General features: G+C 36.3%; 1 protein-coding gene across 1 annotated transcript in view; it reads left to right on the forward strand.

Moving 5' to 3' along the window:
* Positions 1–21978, forward strand: part of hdac4 (histone deacetylase 4) — a 261791-nt gene that overhangs the window by 90784 nt on the left and 149029 nt on the right. Inside the window, exon 3 of the mRNA XM_016554337.1 lies at positions 6501–6569. Coding sequence (XP_016409823.1) covers positions 6501–6569 — 69 coding nt within the window. The remainder of the gene's footprint in view (positions 1–6500; positions 6570–21978) is intronic.

The raw sequence follows: 21978 nt of genomic DNA on the forward strand, positions 1-21978 counted from the left end.
GCCCAGGAACGTGCGGCGGAAGCACAAACAGCTTCCATCCTTTGTTTAATCTGTCTTCCCTTTAATGCCCCGCTTTCGGCCTCCTCCCCTGTATATCCCTCTCTGGAGGAGAAAGCAGCCACAACGTGGAAAGCTTCCTTGTTTAGAGGGGACACCGTTGGAGGGCTCCCCCATCAATATTTTATCTTTGCCGTGCGGCAGCATGTATTAATGATGACTTCAGTCTGAATGGCTGAAAATAGTATCATGGAAACACTAAAGCTTAAAAGCTCGAGGCCTGTGTGCTGGGCACACTCAAATACATCCTGATCGGCTCGGGGCACATTGTAACGTGTGCCAATGTGGGACATTTTATTTTATTATATATACATTTGTATTTTATTTTATATTTTATTTTATTTTTTATTGAATTTTATTTTATTTTATTTTATTTTATTTTTAATGGCTAAGTCTGTAATTAGTAGTCGTTGATTATCAAACCACAGTAATAGACATACCCACAAAAAAAATCAATTTTATTTTATATACAAAAATTAAATTAAATTTTATTTTATTTTATAAATGTAAAATTAGCAACCACAGTAATAGACATACCCACAATTAGGGCTGCCCTCGACTAAGGATTTTTCTGGTTGACTGGTAGTCGTTCACTTTAAGCATTAGTCGACTAATCGCACGTTTATTAATAAACCATTTAAATCATTATAATGAGCCTTTAATTGCCTACATAGCCTATTAAGAGCAAGCACACACACAAAGCTTGCCACAGCGCACCGGCAGAAGTAATAATTATGAATGAATCAGGGGAAAACAGTAAGGAGACTGCATTAACATTTTAATAATTTGATAAACTCGTGCTTTCTTTGTTTTCGGTTTAAGAGATGAAGTTGGCGACACTGACTCGTCATCTCCGCAGTAGTGGACGCGCCTGTTTGCATGTTTCATACGGATTATTACTCTTATCTGTATGACCAAAAATGACGGAGTATTTTAGGAGTAGGTGAGTGCACCGGCGCCTCCATCTGTCCTGCAGTGAGCGCTAATGTTCAGCTTACACACTCCACACAGACACTTGAACAGCGCACATTTCTCTAGGTTAACATTAGATTGAGCGGCCATGTAAAGTTGCTAATACTTACATATTTCAGATGATAAGTAGGGTGCTCCGATTGATCGGCTACCGATCACTATCGGCTGAAAATCACGTTGGGATGTTTGATCGGTGGTCTCTAAAAAGGCCGATCTCAAAAAAACGATCTCAAGCTGACGCTGCCGTGGTTTGGCACGACATGCAGCGTCACCGTCTCAGTCTCTGTCTGGCATGGGTAAAATAATTGTAATGCTGAAGGTGAGGTACTCACCTTCATATTTCTTCATTAAATAACTCACCTTCATATTTCTTCATTAAATTAATTTCTTCATTAAATAACTTATAAAGCAATTTGAAACAGCGAACAAACGTACTTTATTGTACGTTGTTTTCGTTCAAATCAAAGAAAACGTATCCGCGTAGCGCAGCTGACACAATAGCATACGCTGTTTACGATCAGTGGATATTCTCCAAAATGGCACCAGGGTGACACGGAGGAGACGAATTGTTGGATAAAGTCGTTATTTTTGTTTTCTTTGCGTACAAAAAGTATTCTCGTAGCTTTGTAAAATTACTATTGAACCCCTGATGTCACATGGATTATTTTACCAATCTCCTTGCTACGTTTCTGGACCTTGATGTTGCGAAGACGGACGGCGGGCTTATGGGTTTAGAACGACATGAGGGTGAGTAATTAATGACAGAATTTTCATTTTTGGGTGAACTATCTCTTTAACGATCTGTCCGTCACAGACTGCGTGACTTCGCCTATGGAATTTTGTTTTTCTGCAACTAAGCGACTAATAACATTTAACGATTAGTCGACTATTAGGGGGCAGCCCTACCCACAATTGAATTGAATTTTATTTATTTCATTTTATTTTTTATTTTGGCATGTATTAAAGGCAGGGTATGTGATTTTTCAAAAACACTTTAGAAAACTGATTTGGGCCGAATCGCAAAACAAACTTGTAGCATATCAACATTGTCTACCAGAAATCACTTACTCTGCCTTTAATGATGACTTGAGTCTGAATGGCTAAAAATAGCATCATGGAAACTCAAAAGTTTTGTTTAAAGCTGGAGTTCTGTGTGTTAGGCACGCTCATAAAGATCCTGATGGGCTCGGGGCTCATTGTAACACGCGAGCTGATGTGGGGCGGTTTGTTACGGCCTACCTGCTGCAGGTTCCTCGCTCTCGGGTCTCAGCGGGGTTCAGCGGCGGAGCGTGCTGGGTTACAGAGGCAGCTAATCACGGCTGAGCGAGGCCACTGCTGTGGGCTGCCTTGTTTACCTGCCTCCTGAAGAGAACAAAACACATGCGCCGTGTCCTCAACCTGAAAAATGCAGCCAGTAAACAGTGGTAGGGAAGCATCAAGACATGTTCGAGTTCAGTGGTTGTGTAACATCTTGTCTGGTAAGATGCCTTCATCTGATCAGTATTTGAAGATGGCATATGTATTCATAACTTAATGTGAAATCCCATAATCCTGTGCATAGGGCATAGTGCATATTTTTGTTTTATATATAAAACGTTTATAATATATATGTTTTTACATATTTTTGTATGTTTTTAGTTTGATTTTAACTGTTTTATGTTTTAGCTGTGTTTTTTATCTGCATTTTGAATTGAAATAATTTCAGATAAAAATATATTTTTTATCTGTTTAATTAAAAAAATAATTAGGAAATAATTCTTGAACATATTGATCAAAATAATCTTCAATTGCAGCCTCATTTTCAGAGATAGCCTGGGTTTGTTGGGTTTCTCAGTCTTGGCTGCACTATTCGGTGCATGTTCCTCAGGAACGGCTCTTATCAGCGGATGATTGATACTCTCTGTTCTGATCTGAATTCACAGGGATAAGTGTAGCTCTTATCTGAGCCCCTGTGTGTATTACATGAATGGATGAGGTCGCTCGGGTCCTGTCACTCAATCAGATCCACAGATATGATTAAGTCGAGATGTATGAAGGCAGATCGGTTGATAGTAGTTGAGGCTGGGAGTGTGGAGGTTTGGCTCTCGTGTCTATTTTGGTAGTCCTTTGACTATACAGGCTTTTGATTATAGTCATAAAGTGTGGTCCATTTTACAGCTTATTCTGGACAAGAAAACCCATCTTAGGTGGGATGAGTCTGTCTGGATGACATGCAAAGTGGCCAACCATGGTTTGTTTTGTTATTGTAAGTATCCATCAATCCATGTAAAAGCCATTTTATTTTATTTTTTATTTTATTTTATTTTATTTTATTTTATTTTATTTATTTTTGCTTTGCTTTGTTTTGCTTTGCTTTGAAGTCTGAAATCTGTAATCATCAAACAGTAATGGATATACCCACAAAAATAGTATTTTCTTATGATTGTTTTATTTTCTTAAGCTTTTATTCCATTTTAGTTTTAAAAGCTTTTATTTTATTCTTTTTATTCTTTTATTTTAAATATTATTTATTATTATGTATTATCAGTTGTTGCTCTTGAAACATTCACAAAAAAGTTATTAACTTTATTATTTTACTGTAGTTAGTTTAAGGTTTTATTATGAAATATATTGAAATGTTCTAAAAAAAAATATATATATATTTTTTTGTTGTAGTTTTAGTATATAAGTTGGACAAATTAAGGGGTTCAAACAGTCGCAACTTAATTTTATTATTTTAGTTTAAGGTTTTATTATTTTGAAATATATTTAAATATATTTGAAATATATATTTAAATATCACTTTTTTTTTCCTTTGTAGTTTTATGTAAGTTGGCCATATTAAGGGGTTTGGAGGCTGCTGTAAAAGCATAATTCTGTTGGAAACACTGTTAACCAGTGTCTCAAATTTTGGGAAGAAACTGAGCAAATGTGTGCGTTGTTGTCTCCAGACCAGAACAAAGTATTCCTGAGTGTTTTGTTCTGTAAAGTTCACTTTTCCTATCACACGGGCAGTGCACTGAGCTCTGCACAGAATTGCCCTCGACCTCCATACAGCAGAGATGATTCGTCATCATCTGATTTTCAGTTGTGTGACAATTTTCCTGTCTTTCTGCAGTTCAGAGCAGGTTTGAGGACAGATTGGGCGCCTACTGAAGTGATGTTAGGGTAGAAAAACTGAATATGTAACAACAACACAATACGAACGTCTCTCAGGTTTTCTGAGGCGGTTGTTCTTCTTCTCTGCAGTGTTCTGTGCAAACTGAGGCGTAAAGCCCTCCGGTCTCACTTTGAGAGGAACTGACGCCGCTGTTGATCCGTAGAAACGACCCTGAGCCCTGTCACCGCCTGCCGCCGCTGGCAAAACTGTGACTGGAATGTCTAATGAATAAAACACTGTGAAGTCTTTGAATTCCTTCTTCTCGACTCCTCGTCTCTCTCTCTCTCTCTCAGGCTGTGATTCACTGACAGTCTTTAGCGAGTAGGTGCGAGACACATCGGGGTCAGTATGTCAAGAAGCTCACTCGTGTGAAGTGCATCTGAAGCTCATTACTGTTAGATTAACCGCTGCTCCCGGTGCTGCCATACACAAACTCATTACAGCTGAGGAGAATGCGCCTGAATGTCACAAAGTTATTTTTCACGTTTCACATTAAAAGATTTATTCATTTTAAAATGTAATTAATATGTATATGAATACATTTATATTTAATTAAAAAAATAAATATACACTATACACCAAATAACTTTTTTCTATTTTAACATTTATTTATTGTCTTTTATTTATTCCTGTGATGGCAGCATTTATTTGCAATAGAACTCTTTTTAAAATGTAATTAATATGTATATGAATACATTTATATTTAATTAAAAAAAATAAATATACACTATACACCAAATAACTTTTTTCTATTTTAACATTTATTTATTGTCTTTTATTTATTCCTGTGATGGCAGCATTTATTTGCAATAGAACTCTTTTTTAACATTATACTGTCACTTCTGATCAATTGAATGTGTCCTTGCTAAATAAAAGTTTTTTTTTTTGTTTTTTTTTAATGAAATCTTATCAACCCAAACTTTTGAACATTAGTATAAATAAAATAAAGCCTATTTTTGTACCACTAATATTTTCTTGCATTTCAGACGTTTTCTCCCTAAATTCTCATGACTATATTATTATTATAATAATATAAATAAGCAATAAATGATAAATTACTAATTAATAAAAGTATATATTTTTTATTTTATCATAAATTAAAAACTAAATACAGTTTGTTTGTTTATATATACATATACATACATATATATATATATATATATATATACACACAAACAGTGTGTGTGTATGTATATATATATATATCAAAAAGGCTAGCCATTGGTTAATATAATATTAATAGATATTGAGCAATTAGCATCTGCCTACTAAGATTTACACACAATTGCTGAAAAAAAGCAATCGGCCACAGCTGAGAATCTTGAAAAAAAAAAAAAACAAGCCAAATCTTGGCTGATTCTTGTCAATATATCAAGAAATCCCACAAAAACTACTGCTTTAATGGATAAATACTTAAAATAAATTTATAATAATATAATATAAGTTTTTTATAATGAGTTTTTTTCCCCACATTACCGTAATAAAAAGTGCTTAATTGCTTAATTGTCTTAGTCACAATATGAAATAATATGGATGTGTTTATAACCGGTTTAGTGAGATTCCCCCTGTGCACGTTTTCTTCCTTTGTTCTGGTGGATTATTATGAAATGAGATGTGCGGGTTTTATGGTTCCTGTGCTCCTGTGTGTGCGTGTGTGTGTTTGTGAATGCTAATGCTCTCATGTATCCTGCAGTGAGCGTTTCTCTCTCTCTTCCTCTTTTAGAGATCTAGGCTATTTATAGCTGCTTCTCCCAGAGTTATCATGCCTACTGATGTTGTTTTGCCTTTCCACATAATTACAAATCCTGCTTTAGGAAATCTGTTGCGTGTTCATTTCATGTGCGCTGTGGACCTTTCTCAGGGTAGACGCTGGATTTAAACCGATGCAAATAAAAGGTAGGCTTTGAGAGGTAGACGTACATTTTACATTCAGTAAGTTCAGTATAGAATATTGAAAATACGGCAAAAAATTCCTGAGTGAAATTTCAGAGAAAAAGCATCTGGGACCTGATATGAAAGCTGTATCAGAGGTGAAAAGTTATTATGTTTTTGATGCAAAATAACAAAGAGAATCTGTTTTGTGTTGCATTAATGCATAATGAGACTAGGAGCATGTATAACAGTAAATAGAGACAGTTTTGTTACCTTAAAGATAGTGAGTGTATGTCAATCCCTGAGTCATTTGCTTCAAAATATGGTATCTTCCCTGGCAACGGTCCATATGTTGCATATGTAATTTGTGTGCAGAGCTGTAATACAATATCCTGATGACTTATGCTTCCCTGATCCTCAGCATTTCTCAGTTGGAATGGTTTCTCTCTGTCTCCCACAGATGGACTTCCCAGTAAAGAACAGCCACTGGAACTTCTGAAGCCATCTGGAGTCAATCACATTCCTCCTGGTAGGACCGAGTCTTCTCTCTGTGTGTGTGTGTGTGTGTGTATGTGTGTGTGTACTGGTATATATGGTTTATGAGGACACAAATGTGAATAATGTAATAAAACGTAAAAATGGTAAAACAAAAGGCTTAAAAAACATACAAAACGGTGTTTTATGAAATTCAAAAATTGCCAGTAGTTTTCTGTAAGGGGTAGGTTTAGGTGTAGGGTTGGTGTAGGGCGATAGAAAATACAGTTTGTATAGTATAAAAACCATTACGCCTATGGAGAAGTCCCTACAAGAATAGCTAACCAGATTTTGTGTGTGTGTGTGTGTGTGTGCGTGCATGCGTGCATGCGTGTGTGTAGTCCAGTCAGCTGTGGGCATCCCTGTTGGCATAGCCAAGGGTCATAGGTCATCAAACAAGGTTGCTGAATAAGAGCATCTGATTGGTGTTTTTTACGGGTCTTTGAAAGAGATAATTCACCCAAAAATGTGAATTCTGTCATGATTTGTGTTCCAAACCCAGAAGACTTTGGTTAATCTTTAAAAAAAAAAAATTATTTTTAATGTTATTTCCATTGAAAGTTCAGGTAACCAAAAATTTGAAGATCCAAAAAGGTCATAAAGACAGCATAAAATAAATCCATATAAATAATGTTGTTTAATCCAAATCTTGTGAAGTGGCGCAATTGTTTTATATGATGAACAGTTTTAAATCAAAGTCTTCTGGATTTGAAACGATATGAGGATGAGAAAATGATGACAGTTTTCATTTTTGGGTCTCTTTAACAACTTTGAATTCAGTGGAAAAATGTACCATCGGAAGTTTGTCTAGGGTTTATTTTTCTCTAGAAATGTGTGGCAATTTGTGGTGTATTTTTTTTTAAGTCATCAAAATGAAAATATGAGGAACAAAATCACGGTTTTTGCGCCTGGTGCAGTTTCACAGAGATATGGAGACTGACTCATTTCATATATGATGCTGCGCTTGAAACAATAACCTGAGAAGTTTATCAGACATAAGCAGTGGAAAAACAGCTGACAAACATGAACAAACAAACATGATCCCGATGTCACAGAGACTTAATTTTTATCTATCTATCTATCTATCTATCTATCTATCTGTCTGTCTGTCTGTCTGTCTGTCTTTCTTTCTTTCTTTCTTTCTTTCTTTCTTTCTGTCTCTTTGTCTCTGTCTGTCTGTCTCTTTCTTTCTGTCTGTCTGTCTGTCCGTCTGTCTGTCTGTCTTGCTTTCTTGGTGTCTGTCTGTCTGTCTGTCTTTCTTTCTGTTGTTCTATCTATCGTTCTATTGTTCGATCTATCTCTCTGTTTGTACATCCACCAGTCTGTTTATGTCTGTCTGTCCATCTATTTTTTTTTAATTTCTCCCTTTAAAATTTATATTTTATTTTTTTAATTATTTTGTCTTTATATATTTTATTTTTATATATTTTAAATATTTTTTGCCTCTATGTATCCAAACGGCAGTTGTATATGTATATATGTTTGTGTGTGTGTGCGCTCTCTCTCCTCTTGGATCTGGAGTAGCAGTGGATTGCTGGCTAGCCACAAACACATTGGTTACCCCGATGTGGTTTCCTTCTGCTCCTGCTAAAAGAGACGAGACAGACCATGGCATCTGTGTACAGACATGTTGGCCTGGTCAGAGAGCCACACACAGACCGCTGGAGTCTGAGGACTCTGGTACCACACTGGAGCTTAGAAACATGTTCATGTCCATGCTGAACACACAGTATCTCTGAAGGATTCGCATTGTTTCATTTCTGAGAAGTACAGTTGGACGTGTCGGTTTTCTCTTGGCTAGAGTTTGAAATTTCTTTCTTTCTTTCTTTCTTTCTTTCTTTCTGTCTGTCTGTCTGTCTCTTTGTCTCTGTCTGTCTGTCTGTCTGTCTCTTTCTTTCTGTCTGTCTGTCTGTCTGTCCGTCTGTCTGTCTGTCTTGCTTTCTTGGTGTCTGTCTGTCTGTCTATCTTTCTGTCTGTTGTTCTATCTATCGTTCTATTGTTCGATCTATCTCTCTGTTTGTACATCCACCAGTCTGTTTATGTCTGTCTGTCCATCTATTTTTTTTTAATTTCTCCCTTTAAAATTTATATTTTATTTTTTTAATTATTTTGTCTTTATATATTTTATTTTTATATATTTTAAATATTTTTTGCCTCTATGTATCCAAACGGCAGTTGTATATGTATATATGTTTGTGTGTGTGTGCGCTCTCTCTCCTCTTGGATCTGGAGTAGCAGTGGATTGCTGGCTAGCCACAAACACATTGGTTACCCCGATGTGGTTTCCTTCTGCTCCTGCTAAAAGAGACGAGACAGACCATGGCATCTGTGTACAGACATGTTGGCCTGGTCAGAGAGCCACACACAGACCGCTGGAGTCTGAGGACTCTGGTACCACACTGGAGCTTAGAAACATGTTCATGTCCATGCTGAACACACAGTATCTCTGAAGGATTCGCATTGTTTCATTTCTGAGAAGTACAGTTGGACGTGTCGGTTTTCTCTTGGCTAGAGTTTGAAATCTGGGACTTTTATAGTAAATCCTGTAGTTAAGGAAGAAGGTGGAAAGTATTTAAGACGAAAATAAAGAATAAAAGAAAACGAGGAATAAGGAAGGGAAGGATGAAGTTTGAAGAATGCTACCGTAGACTAGGCAGGAATGAGGAAAACAAAGAAAAATACAAAGGAAAGTGAAAAAGTGGCATTGTGGAAAGAGAGGTTGAAATAAAGGCAAGAAATGTAGGAAAGATGTTAAGCACATTTTCTATTCATAGTCTGAGGCTGAACTGGACTTGAAGGACTTTAGGGGTTTTGTGTGGGATTTGTTTGTCTTGATAACCTGTTTAGACCCTGTCTGTGCTGCTTCAGCTGGGTTCAGGCTTGTGTAGGACCGGGTTTAGGACTGGGGCTGCGGATCAGGAAACAGATGGTGCTGAAAGTCTCGCCTGGAGACCTGCTCACTGCCAACGGCGCCTTTCCACTCTTTCACTCTCCCTCTCTATCAGTCTCTTTTCCCCTGTTTCCCCTCCTCGCTGAATTAGTATTGATTGTAAACACGCTCTCTGAGCAGGGACCGATGTTACTTTATACCATATGTTTAATGCGTCCATGAGGACATGGCGTGCTTGCTGTTTTTGGACCATAACACTCCCAGCCAGTCCTGGTGTTTCTGGCCCGGATGGACTGTAGTTGTGATGTATTCATTTGTCTGATGCTGGAGTCGGAGCAGCACATACGCAATATCAAACCACCATATGCAGCTTCATGCATTATTCAACATGTGTGAGACGTGTAAGCAGTAAATGTATTACAGTCTAGTCCACTGATCTATATATAATGTTCTCTATTATAGATCAGTGGTCTAATCTAGTCCACCTTAATTAAATGTAAACAGGTATGCACTGCTGTGCTACTACAGGTATTTTGAACAGTGCAAACCGGAACAAGTAGGCCTATACTGCATAGAAATTTCCTGTCAGCGCGTTATTTGGGCGGACTTTGCTTTTCCGATGAGCATGAGCGGTACACGAGCGGAACGCACATTCATAGATCGGAATATTGAGCGGAGCGTCAAACCGTGCAATGACGAGGAAAGTGAAACATGCACGCTGAACACGGCGGGGCGCGACGCGGCGCGCCATATATATTATTATTATTATACGTAGCCTATTTTCTCTGTGCATCCCTACTTACATCCCCTCCTTGTTTACAAATCCGAAGTAAGTCCATACATTCAGTATTGCCGCGGAAAATATCGCGATACTATGCTGTATCGATTTTTTCCCCCACCCCTATATGATATATATTTTTATTTCTATTTATTTTAAATGTAGATATCAATATTTAAAATTGTATTCTACAAAAATCATATACAGTATATATATATATATATATATACAGTGGGTACGGAATCGCATCCAAAATAAACAATTTTGTTTACATAATATATGTGTGTACTGTGTATGTTTATTATGTATATATATATAAATACATACACATGCATGTGCATTGCATTGCATTGGAAAACCAATCAGGACTTAAAAATTTCTCCTTTTGTGTTCCAAAAAACATACAAATTTCTCTTTTTTTTGTGTTAGAAACTCATGAGTTTTTAAGAAATGCCAAAATGTTCATATTTGGATGAACTATCTCTTTAAATTTTCAGAGGGAAGTGCATCAGGAAAATCGCCCTGTTTACATGTCGAATTGCTTGAATGTCTGAGTGTCCTGAGCGCTGATGTCATGTGCTATACTCGGTCTATCTTATGTCTTATTTATGCTGTAGATGGCCTTTGCGCGGCCCTTGTGTGTGAGTTCATTCAAGCATGTTTGTCTGCGTCTGTGTGTCTGCTGAAAGCTTGAGTCATCAGTGTGTTATTCTTGCAGTCTGTTGTGGGTTGATGTGTGTTTGTGTGTGTGTTAAAGCCTCCTAGACAGCACACATGACACACAAACACACATTCTGGTCAAGTAACCTTTTCTTGCATTCGCACATAATTCGCTCGATCGTACACACTCTTCCTCAGAGGAGGGTTGTGAAAGCGCACTGGCTCTCACAAACGTGCCGGGCAGATCTCCTGCTACGAGGGCGGAAAATGAATTGAAAATGAAGATGAGCTGTTGGCGACTTGTTAAACGCCCACACCTCTGAGCTCCAAACTGGCCTTCTCCAAAAAAGCATGCAAATGCATCTGCTCTTTATAGCGATTTTGTTCGATGCATTTTTGGAGAGTCTTTTTGCAGGTTTATTGCTTAGACCCAGTGGAATGGAGTCAAATGCAAACCTGTGTCTCTCACTTGTGAACACGGTTTTTAAAAATGTGGGTTATTATACGTTTGTGTTTAGCTACCAATGGAAAAAGGTTTAACTCATTTTACCCTGTTCAAATTAGGTTGGTCCTGCAGAGGATTGATTATCATAAAAATATTCATTTTAATATTTATTCATTTGATTAATATAAATACAATGTGTAATTGTATATGTAACAATTACAATTTGATTTAAAATAATAATAGTAAGGGTTTTTTAAGCTATTGATTTTATTGTTTAATGTGAAATTTTGTCTCAAGCTACAACATGGAAAAAAGTTGCTTATACATTGGCGGTCGTGGATTGTCAACAGGGTTTTAATAGTTATATGAGCGATATGTTAAATATTCATCATAACTTTGATTTGAACATTTGTGATGATTTAATACACTTTTATTGGGTTATTAAGTTTCCTAAAGGCAGCATCTTTCACTAATTGTGTGATTCCTTCCTGTCTTTTCATTAGCATTTCTGATTTAAACTTCAGTAGCTATAACAAATTTCCATGAGTCATTTCATAAAGTTTTAATGAATTGACTCAAAATTCTTATTCGGTTGCATCATCAATTAAAAAATGTTTACTGAAAACGTGTCTTGATTATTTTTAGATGCATTTTTACTGTATTTTACTTCTTGCTTTAGATTTTATTAAAATTTATTTGGTTTTATAGTTGCTGTTTGATCCTCTAATTTCCCCTTTTAGAGCATATACATAAAGTACCTATCAAGAAAAGGCTTTACTATCGTCAGAAAGATGTGAAGTATGGGAATATTGCATCCTCACACACTTCCCCTTCAGAGGTGTGTGTGTTGTGTGTGTTTTGGGTTCTGGCCCTAGGGTGATGGGTTTGGAGAGTCTGCCGGTGCTCCCAGACTCGTGTTTTATCACAGCGCTGTCTCTTTATTTAGAGCACTGAATTATAGATGAGCTCTTAAGAGTCAGAGAGACACAAACAGCACTACAGATAAGAACACATCAGGACAGAGCTAGGCTCATGAATGGGTGTGACCCATATGCTAATCAACCCAACACTGCCATTCACTGCTTCTGTTGGATTTTTCCCTCTTTTCATCTTGCATGACATACAGTATAACTTCTGGTTCCCATCCACCCATCCATCCATCCATTAGGGATGGGAATTTTCCAAAAATATTGCATTCGAATATTTGGGCTCAAAAAAAACGAATATTCGAATATTTGTTTATTTAAATGAGGTTTAATGAGAAAGACGTTATTTTTAATTATTACATTTTTGCCACGATTTCTGAACAAGCTTATGATTAGCCGTTACACAACAATGTTCTACAACACCGTTACGTTATATCTCAAGGTTTTATTTTGGTTGAAAACGTGTAAACAAAAAAAAAAAATACATATAAAAAAACAAAAGCATTCAAGATAGTGCTGGGCGGTATACCGGTTCATACCGAATACCGGTGTTTATTTTTGTTATGATATGAATTTTTAAAATACCGCAATACCGGTGTATGTCGCTTAAACAATGTTTAACACGCGACACTGTTTGAAAGGGGTCCGTTTTCACTGTTGCACTGTGGTGAGGACAGAAAATATAAAAGTAAAAACAGACTCAGAACATTAATGAAAAACTGTAATAGTTTTTATTAATACTATTAATACAAAAATAATACTAGTTGTGGAAGCAAGAAAACCAGCGTTTGCATATTTTAGCTTCTTTTTATGAGGCTATTTGCTTATTTTGTCCTTGATTTGTCTGATTAGGTGACTCATTTTTCTAGTGATATCCGGCAACATTGAAATGAACTGTGTTAGCAGAACCTTTTTGTTACATACAGTATAATAATATGTTGTACTGTATACAATTTATTATATACATTTTATTGTATTTCTTTTCTTTTATTATAGTGCTTATTATACATTATAAAATGTATGGCTTTCAAATAATAATGTTATATTGGATCTGATTACTTAATTTATCCCCAGAAATTGCAAAAAATAAAAAAAATGATAAAAGAAAAATTAATCAGTCAATCTGTGCTGCAATCTGTATTGCCTGTGATAGTACTTGGTATAAGATCAAAAAGAAAATAAGTGGTATTTTCCATCCCTAGTTTCAATCTATTCTGCAGGTTACTCTTAATAATCATTGCTGAAAATAATATTAATAAAAAAATATATATATAAATCCATAAATAAATAAATGATTAGTCTGCAGCTGCCATCTGTGCCTGAGATGTTGTTTTTGTGTGATTGCTGGTCGTCTGAGGAGGAGGAGGCTTTGAGAATGTGATTCACACAGGTGCTGATGAAGTTTATGAAGACAGATTTGTTTGCATATTAAGTAGCCTGACTGAGCGTGTGCCTCATTCAGAGGAAGCGGTAAGAAGCGTGTGTGTGTGTGTGTAATGTAGTAGATAAGTCTGAAGCTCTCCCACACCACAACTGTCTGCTAAAGATGGTCGTGTAACTGCTGCCTACTTATGCTGAGCGATATGTTAAATATTCATCATAACTTTGATTTGAACATTTGTGATGATTTAATACACTTTTATTGGGTTATTAAGTTTCCTAAAGGCAGCATCTTTCACTAATTGTGTGATTCCTTCCTGTCTTTTCATTAGCATTTCTGATTTAAACTTCAGTAGCTATAACAAATTTCCATGAGTCATTTCATAAAGTTTTAATGAACTGACTCAAAATTCTTATTCGGTTGCATCATCAATTAAATTTTTTTTACTGAAAACGTGTCTTGATTATTTTTAGATGCATTTTTACTGTATTTTACTTCTTGCTTTAGATTTTATAAAAATTTATTTGGTTTTATAGTGGCTGTTTGATCCTCTAATTTCCCCTTTTAGAGCATATACATAAAGTACCTATCAAGAAAAGGCTTTACTTTCGTCAGAAAGATGTGAAGTATGGGAATATTGCATCCTCACACACTTACCCTTCAGAGGTGTGTGTGTTGTGTGTGTTTTGGGTTCTGGCCCTACGGTGATGGGTTTGGAGAGTCCGCCGGTGCTCCCAGACTCGTGTTTTATCACAGCGCTGTCTCTTTATTTAGAGCACTGAATTATAGATGAGCTCTTAAGAGTCAGAGAGACACAAACAGCACTACAGATAAGAACACATCAGGACAGAGCTAGGCTCATGAATGGGTGTGACCCATATGCTAATCAACCCAACACTGCCATTCACTGCTTCTGTTGGATTTTTCCCTCTTTTCATCTTGCATGACATACAGTATAACTTCTGGTTCCCATCCACCCATCCATCCATCCATTAGGGATGGGAATTTTCCAAAAAATAGGGCATTCTAAGTCAATATGGTTAACACCCGGTCATGCATGAAAAAAAAAATACCATCATGTACCGTGAAACCGGTATAATTTGGAAAAATACTGTGATATACATTTTTGGTCATACTAAACTTTGGTCAGCACTAATTCAAGATCAAGCAGAGTAAATGGAAAAATCAAGCAAACCGTGCCAATTACAATACAGAATGTACATATACTCGAGGTGGCCTATATTTAATGTGTTTACATTGTTCCCTCAATCTGATAACAATAAGAACGCGCTGACAAAGATAACATGTGCTAACAGTTTCTTAGCGCTTTGTGTTAAACCACTCTCCCTTCGCGAATGCATTGATGGACAGCTGTCTTTCCTCAGTCGACTGTGTTTGGATTTCATGTGATTTCTCATTGTGGTGGTGATATTATGATAAATCAATTTCACTAATTAATTTGATCAGAAGTAATTACATTTTGTCAGATCATTAGTAAGATCATTTTGCTCAAAGTAAATCCAGACTTCGTGAGGTAGATGACGACATTCTGTGATCAAATACTATAAACTTGTTAACATGCTCCACAGCGCCACCCAGTGCATTTAGTTATAACTGCTTAGGATTTATCATGGATTCCCTGCATTTACGGCCAGCAAATCAACACATAGTAAAATTCGAATAGTGTTTTTTTTAAAATAATAATTACAGACCGAATATTCAAATGTTCGACTATTTGTGCACACCCCTACCATCCATCCATCCATCCATCCATCCATCTATAGTTCATCTATCCACCCACCCACCCATCCATCCATCCACCCACCCATACATCCATCCATCCATCTATCTATAGTTCATCCACCCATCCATCTATAGTCCATCCGTCTGTCTGTCTATCTATCTATAGTTCAACCATCCATTGTTCTATCCATCCATCCATCTGTCACTCTGTCTATCATCTATCTATCCATCCGTCCTCCCATCCATCCGTCTGTTTATCCATCCATCCATCCGTCCGTCCGTCTGTCTATTGAAATATTGAGCAGCATAACTGTTTGAGCAGCAAATCAGCATACTAGATTGAAGGATCGTGTGACCAAGTTTGGAGTAATGATGCTGAAAATTCACACAGGAATGAAATGCATTTTAAATTATTTTGAATAGAAAGTGTTATATTAAACTGTAGTAATATTTCATAATATTACAAATTTTTACTTTTTTTAATTATAAGTACAGCTTTAGTGAGTCTAAAAGACTTTATTAAAAACCTTAATATCTAGTGTTGATCACTACAGCGTGCATGACTATAGCACATGCACAAACTGCTATATCAGGGCTTTAAGTTATGCAGAGTTTTAAGGGATGAAGATTAAACTTGTGGCACATTGCAGCACTAATGTCATGTGCATAATGAAGATGTTTTTGAGAGTTATGGAGCAATCATGGTCACCTTGTCTCCTCTATAGGGACAGTTTCTTTGTGTGGCTGAAAGATTCGTTTGGCTTACGGTGCATTTCTCTTTCACTTTCTCTCCCTATCCTTCCCTGTCCGCTTCTCCCTGAAGAACAGGGTCATTGCGCTGCTCCACCTCTCTCGCTCCCTCTCTCCCTCTCTCCTTTTTCTCTCCTCAGAACTGGCTGAGCTCCAGAGCGGCTGGAGTATGGCCAGGTCAGTCCAGCACCGCTAAAGCCAAGAGGGCGGGACGGGCAGAAGCCGAGGGCAGAGCCTAACTGTTTCCCCGACAGATCTGCGCAATCCTACGACAATTCAGCACTAGTTTTAGTGCTTACTATTAAACCTATATTGCATAGCGATTTCTCACTCTCTGCTGATTCAACACCAAAAAATGCATTTGTCCAAGACTCTTTTGCTGACACAAGTTTAGACTATTTATTATCGGAAGAGAGATCAATTGACTCATGAAGTAGAGGTGGATTGTATGATCAAAATCTTGTTAGCTCCAAAATCATGGAGACCCTGTGGTTAGTAAGAATTTTTTCATTTAAGATAATTGAATTAAGATTTAATTTAATTTAAGTCTTTTATGCTCTCCAGTGCTGCATTTATTAAAAAAATACAGTCAAACAGTAAGTTTGTGAAATATTTTTACACTTTGAAATACCTGTTTTCTTTTTCAATATATTTTCAAATGTAATGTATTCCTCTGATGCAAAGCTGAATAGGGCTGCCACTAACGACTGTTTTTATTTCGATTAATCTATCGACTAATTTATCGATAAATCTAAACGATTAATTTCCCGCAAAAAAAATCAACAATTTTACTTAAGAATATTTTATTAAACTATATTTCATTAAACCAAATGAAATCCAAAAGTAAAAAAGTAAAGTGCAACATAAATGCAAGAAGCAAGTGTCCATCTCATAGTCCAAATCACTGAACTCAAAGTTCAGTATTATAATGTAAGAATGACAACACATCCACTTGTTATAGTCTACTAATAATAAAATTATAAATCAAAAAACACTTTTTAAAAAGGAGTATTTACCAGAAATATTATTTACCAGAATTTATTTAGGAGAAAAATGTAAATGTGCAGTATTTCTGAAAAAAAAAAAACTTAAAAAAATAAAAAAATAAATAAAATCAATTAATTGGAGATGCTTTTGATTATTAAAAGTTAATGGAACCATTCAAATGGAATCCAGAAAATAATGGAAAACAGAATTTGATAAAGATAAAACTGTGAAACTCAATTCATTAGACAGGCTTTTTGATTAATAACGCGAGCAAAATAAAGTCGAGGATTTAAAAAAATCGAATAGTCGAATAAAGTCGACGAATTGCGACAGCCCTAAAGCTGAATTTTCATCATTACTCCAGTCTTCAGTGTGATCCTTCAGAAATCATTAAATTTTTCTGATTTGCTGCTTGAGAAACATTTATTATTATTATTGTTATTATTATTATTTAATAAATTTTTTTGTGCATAATATTTTTGTTATACTTTTATTTTTAAGATTTTTTTGCTGAATAAAAAATTCAAAAGAATATATTTAAAAAAGAAATCTCTTTTAAAATTGTGGGATGAATGTTACTTTTGATCAATTTTATACACGTGTATATATACACACAATAATACAATTAACTACTTAATCACACATTTTTTTCTGAAATTAATCACGATTAATCCCACCTAACATTAAAGTTTTTAAATATACTTTTATGTTGCAATAATTTCACATTTAATCTTCAAATTAATGTAGAAACAACATAAAGACGTTAAAAAATAAAATATTTTTAATATTTGTTTAAAGGCATCTTTTTTTATGACTGAAGGCAAGTATACCAAACACTTAAACACTAAATTTTAAATTAAATCTAGATGAATCCTTAAAGCTACAAAAATGATTGATTTCCTATTTTTTCTTTTGTTCTTTGATTAACAGACATCACAGCAGCTGGGTTATTAGGTTATTTGGCTGCTATTACTTTAAGAGTTGCTGCTGCTGAACGTGATGTGGATCTTACAAAACTAATTGATAAGATGAGTGAGATTTAAAGCCATTTTCAGGTCCCTATAGCAGCTAATGAACCAAAAGTCTCACACATTCACAGAAAACAGCTAGCTTCCCGTGTTGAAAAATAAGGGGGATAGTGCCTTATACAATATAGATTTTGTCAAAGCAGCTTCACACAGATAACAGGAAAATACCAAAAACAATTAATATAATTTAAAAACATAACTATGGAGACAATTCAGATTCTGCTGTAAAGCAGCTCAAAAAGACAATAGTGTCATTATTTACATCAAACCAGTTCAGTGAAAAATCCAGTCCTAAATGGAAGTCACTCTGAGCAGTCTTTTCAGCAGAATGCTCTGTAGGCTGTGAGAGGTAGATGGCAGAGGTTTAGGAGGAAGTCACCCATGTACAGTACATGGATTTTTGGAGGGAGAATGCTGGCTGGTCCAGGTGCCAGCCCTCACAGATGGTCATTATGCCTCCTGCCTGGCCCTCTGAATGTGGCACCACGTCCACCCGTCTTGGCACCCGTGTCCAGGTCAGAGCTGCCAAGCGAAGCGGGCGGCAGGCAGTAGACGGCTATTCTGTCCGGACTTTGGTGCGCTGACTAGCATTCTTGATAGATCTCATTCGTAGACTTTGCACACGCTCATCTACATGTGGTGTTGGTTCTAGAACTATCATCAATGGTTTGTCTCAAAGTATTAGCAATGTCTGTGGTGTAAAAGCAAAATTGTGCTTCAACGCCCCAGTCTTTCCCATCTGAGGCAGGTGAATCTCGCAAAAATGTTGGTTACATTATAATAAGCTTTTGACTTTGATCTATTTTTTTTTCTGCTGATATTTTATGTTCAATAAAATATTAAGAGTTAACAGTGAATGGCAGCATTTGATGGGTTAACTAAGGAATATAATTGAAAAAATGCTATTAACAGATAAATTAAATTTAAATTAAATGTAATAATACTAATATTATAAATTTACTAATAATTATTATTATTAGGCGCATTAAAGCCTGTGGTACGGCCACCGAAGCTGATCGCGGCCACTCAGTCAATGCTGGTGTTTATACCGGCCGCGCCGCAGCCCAGAACTCATGCTTATCACATCGGTCACATTGCGCGGCGCAACAAAATACACCGCTCGCGTCCAGTGAAGAATAGAACCCATTATAATCAGTGATGTTGTCTACACTAGATGCAGTAAACTGATGCCTCGTTCTATTTATGACGTGTTGACACAAAGTTCAAATGATTTTCAACGGTCGCTTTGTCGCGTCCTGTTGCGGCGCAGACACGGTGTCAGCATAGTTTGTCAGTACAGTCAGTAACGTAGCAGATTGAAAAGTTAGTATCTTTCTGCAGTCCAATAGACAGCAGTGCGGTGGTTGCTTGTGTCTGTTCAATGGTGATTTAACGCTACGTTGTCACCTAGTTGGAGAGACTCAATGCTGATACCAATTTTATGAAATCAATTTTAACAAGATTACATTTTTAAAAAAACAAAAACTTATTTTTCTTACTTTTTATTTTTCAGCTTGTTGATGTTTATACAAACTCAAAGACTCATCTCCTGAGCCACTTTCCACTGATTTGCTGATGAGCATTAGCAGCTTCCAGCGCTGTCTTCCTGTGTTCTCTCTTCCATGATCGCTGCTCTGACTCGGAGGAAATAACATATTTAATTTCAGCAACATTACATGTTACAGTGTGTATGAATGGTCATGTAACACGCACTTTCGGTCGTGTAGTATGAACGGATATCTGCATATGATCGAAACTCCACGCAGCTCCCATGCTACTCCCATTTGGAAATGAATGACCAATGGAGATAGTGGAAAGCTGGCTTGAAATGCAGTGGAAACGCCAGTATGACGAGGATCGTTTTCATTTTAAAACAGAAATGCACCAGTGTAAATGTAGCCTTACATCTAAGGGGGCTGGGACGTATTTACACTACTGCCTCACGTGTGAGCCACATCTCTGAGTGTAACTGGTGACGTGGACCGACTGTGCAGACCGATCTGTGTATTACAGTACCATGAGAGCTATAGATAGCAGACTGCTCCATACGCTTTCAAATCGCTCTCACGGATGTCAAACACTGATCGATCTGCGCCGCACTGCTTCTAGTCAAACACACCTAGTGCTGCAGGTTTATTGGCTCACTGACGTTGATGAGATTAACCCCTTAGGTATCTAAATTTGATACCAAACGACAAGATGATTTTCGATACTCTATGGCAGTGTTTCCCAACCTTTTTTTAGTCGCGGCACCCTTTGGAAATTTTAACAAACTTGTGGCACCCTACAAAATTTATTTTGTCACAATATTTGAATTTCTAACTTCGATATGATAATTTGAAAAGTATAGATATTCGGTACAACAGGGAAGAACTGCAGACGACAGGCCTTCGAATTAAATAAATGGCTTTTTAATTTTTCAGGGAGGTCTAACAGTAGGGTTAAGATATTTAACTTTTTATTTTTCCTGCTCTCGACAGACGGCACCCCAGTTGGGAAACACTGCTCTATGGTATCGAGGCAATTGCCTAAAAAGTATCGAACTCGATACCAAGCCCTAATTATTCAACACATTTTCTCCATAGTCTATGCACTGTTATGTGTCCGGACATTTTTTTTTTGTTTGTTTGTTTATTTGTCTGTTTGTTAGTTTTTTTTATTTATTTATACTTTTCACCATTATTGGTAGTGATTCTTGTTACTATAATTACTGAATTGTTGTGCTACATTTACAATATATAATTAATGAAATCAAAATATATTAAATCCATAATATCCACAGCAATTATCACTATTATTTATTTAATATTAATCTTTTATTATTAATAATTGATTTATTCAATAATTATTTTTTATTTATTTAATGTAAGAAAAGTAATGATCTAGGGGTGGGTGTAGAATATGCTTAATTGTCATAAAATGATATAATAATAATGGTAGTAGTAGTAATAATAATAATAGTAAACATTTTAATATACATAATTTTAATTAAGCAGAATATATATTGATTTTGGAATAAAATAAACCAGGCTTTGTGATATTCATCCAAGCTGTCAATTAAACAGTTTCTTTTGTCATTCAGTCTTTTTATGAACTCTCTCTCTCTTTCTCCCTTTTGTGTGAGCAGTTGGTTCCTCATGATCAGAATGTAGCTGTCCAGATGTGTGTTGTGACTACGATGGTGTCCGTTCTACATAAATGCATCTATCAATCTCTGTGTATTCTGCTGCGGCTGATTGATTGGCAGCTTGAGTGTTTTGATTGATTGACGGATGTTTCATTCTTCAGCAGTCTAAGTCTGTGAGTCCAGCTGTCAGTCAAACTGGCCATAATGGCTTGTTAGAGGAGCATTGCGTAATGCTCTAAATGTTGCCAGGACCAGAGCAGATCAATACGAGCCTCCATCCACCACACCACACCACAAGCTTTTCTACGACCTGCCGGAGAACAGTTGCCGCCCGTGAATTTCTGTCAATTCAAATTGCAATTCCTTTCCAAATCAAAGGTGAAGTGTGTTGTTTCTGCACTTCTAGTGTCACCAACTGGAATTGCAAACTAGGGCTGTCAAAATTTTTTTAGAATTTCGAATATTCGTTGAATTTAAAATAAAAATCCACATTTGAATGCAAAAACATTGCATTCGAATTTTAGGTGTGCGTCAGGCAGTATTATCAGTGGCGCACAAAATGCGACGACGGTGTAAGTGTCATTGCATTTTAATGCTTTTGTTAGCCTATCCAGTTGAACCCTCTAGATGCGGTGCTGCTGCGTTGTTCATTCAAAATATTGCAGAAAAAGAGAACAATCAATGCGGGG

The sequence above is a fragment of the Sinocyclocheilus rhinocerous genome, unplaced genomic scaffold (genome assembly GCF_001515625.1).
Source record: "Sinocyclocheilus rhinocerous isolate Xijiao unplaced genomic scaffold, SAMN03320098_v1.1 scaffold2541, whole genome shotgun sequence".
Taxonomy (NCBI): Eukaryota; Metazoa; Chordata; class Actinopteri; order Cypriniformes; family Cyprinidae; genus Sinocyclocheilus; species Sinocyclocheilus rhinocerous.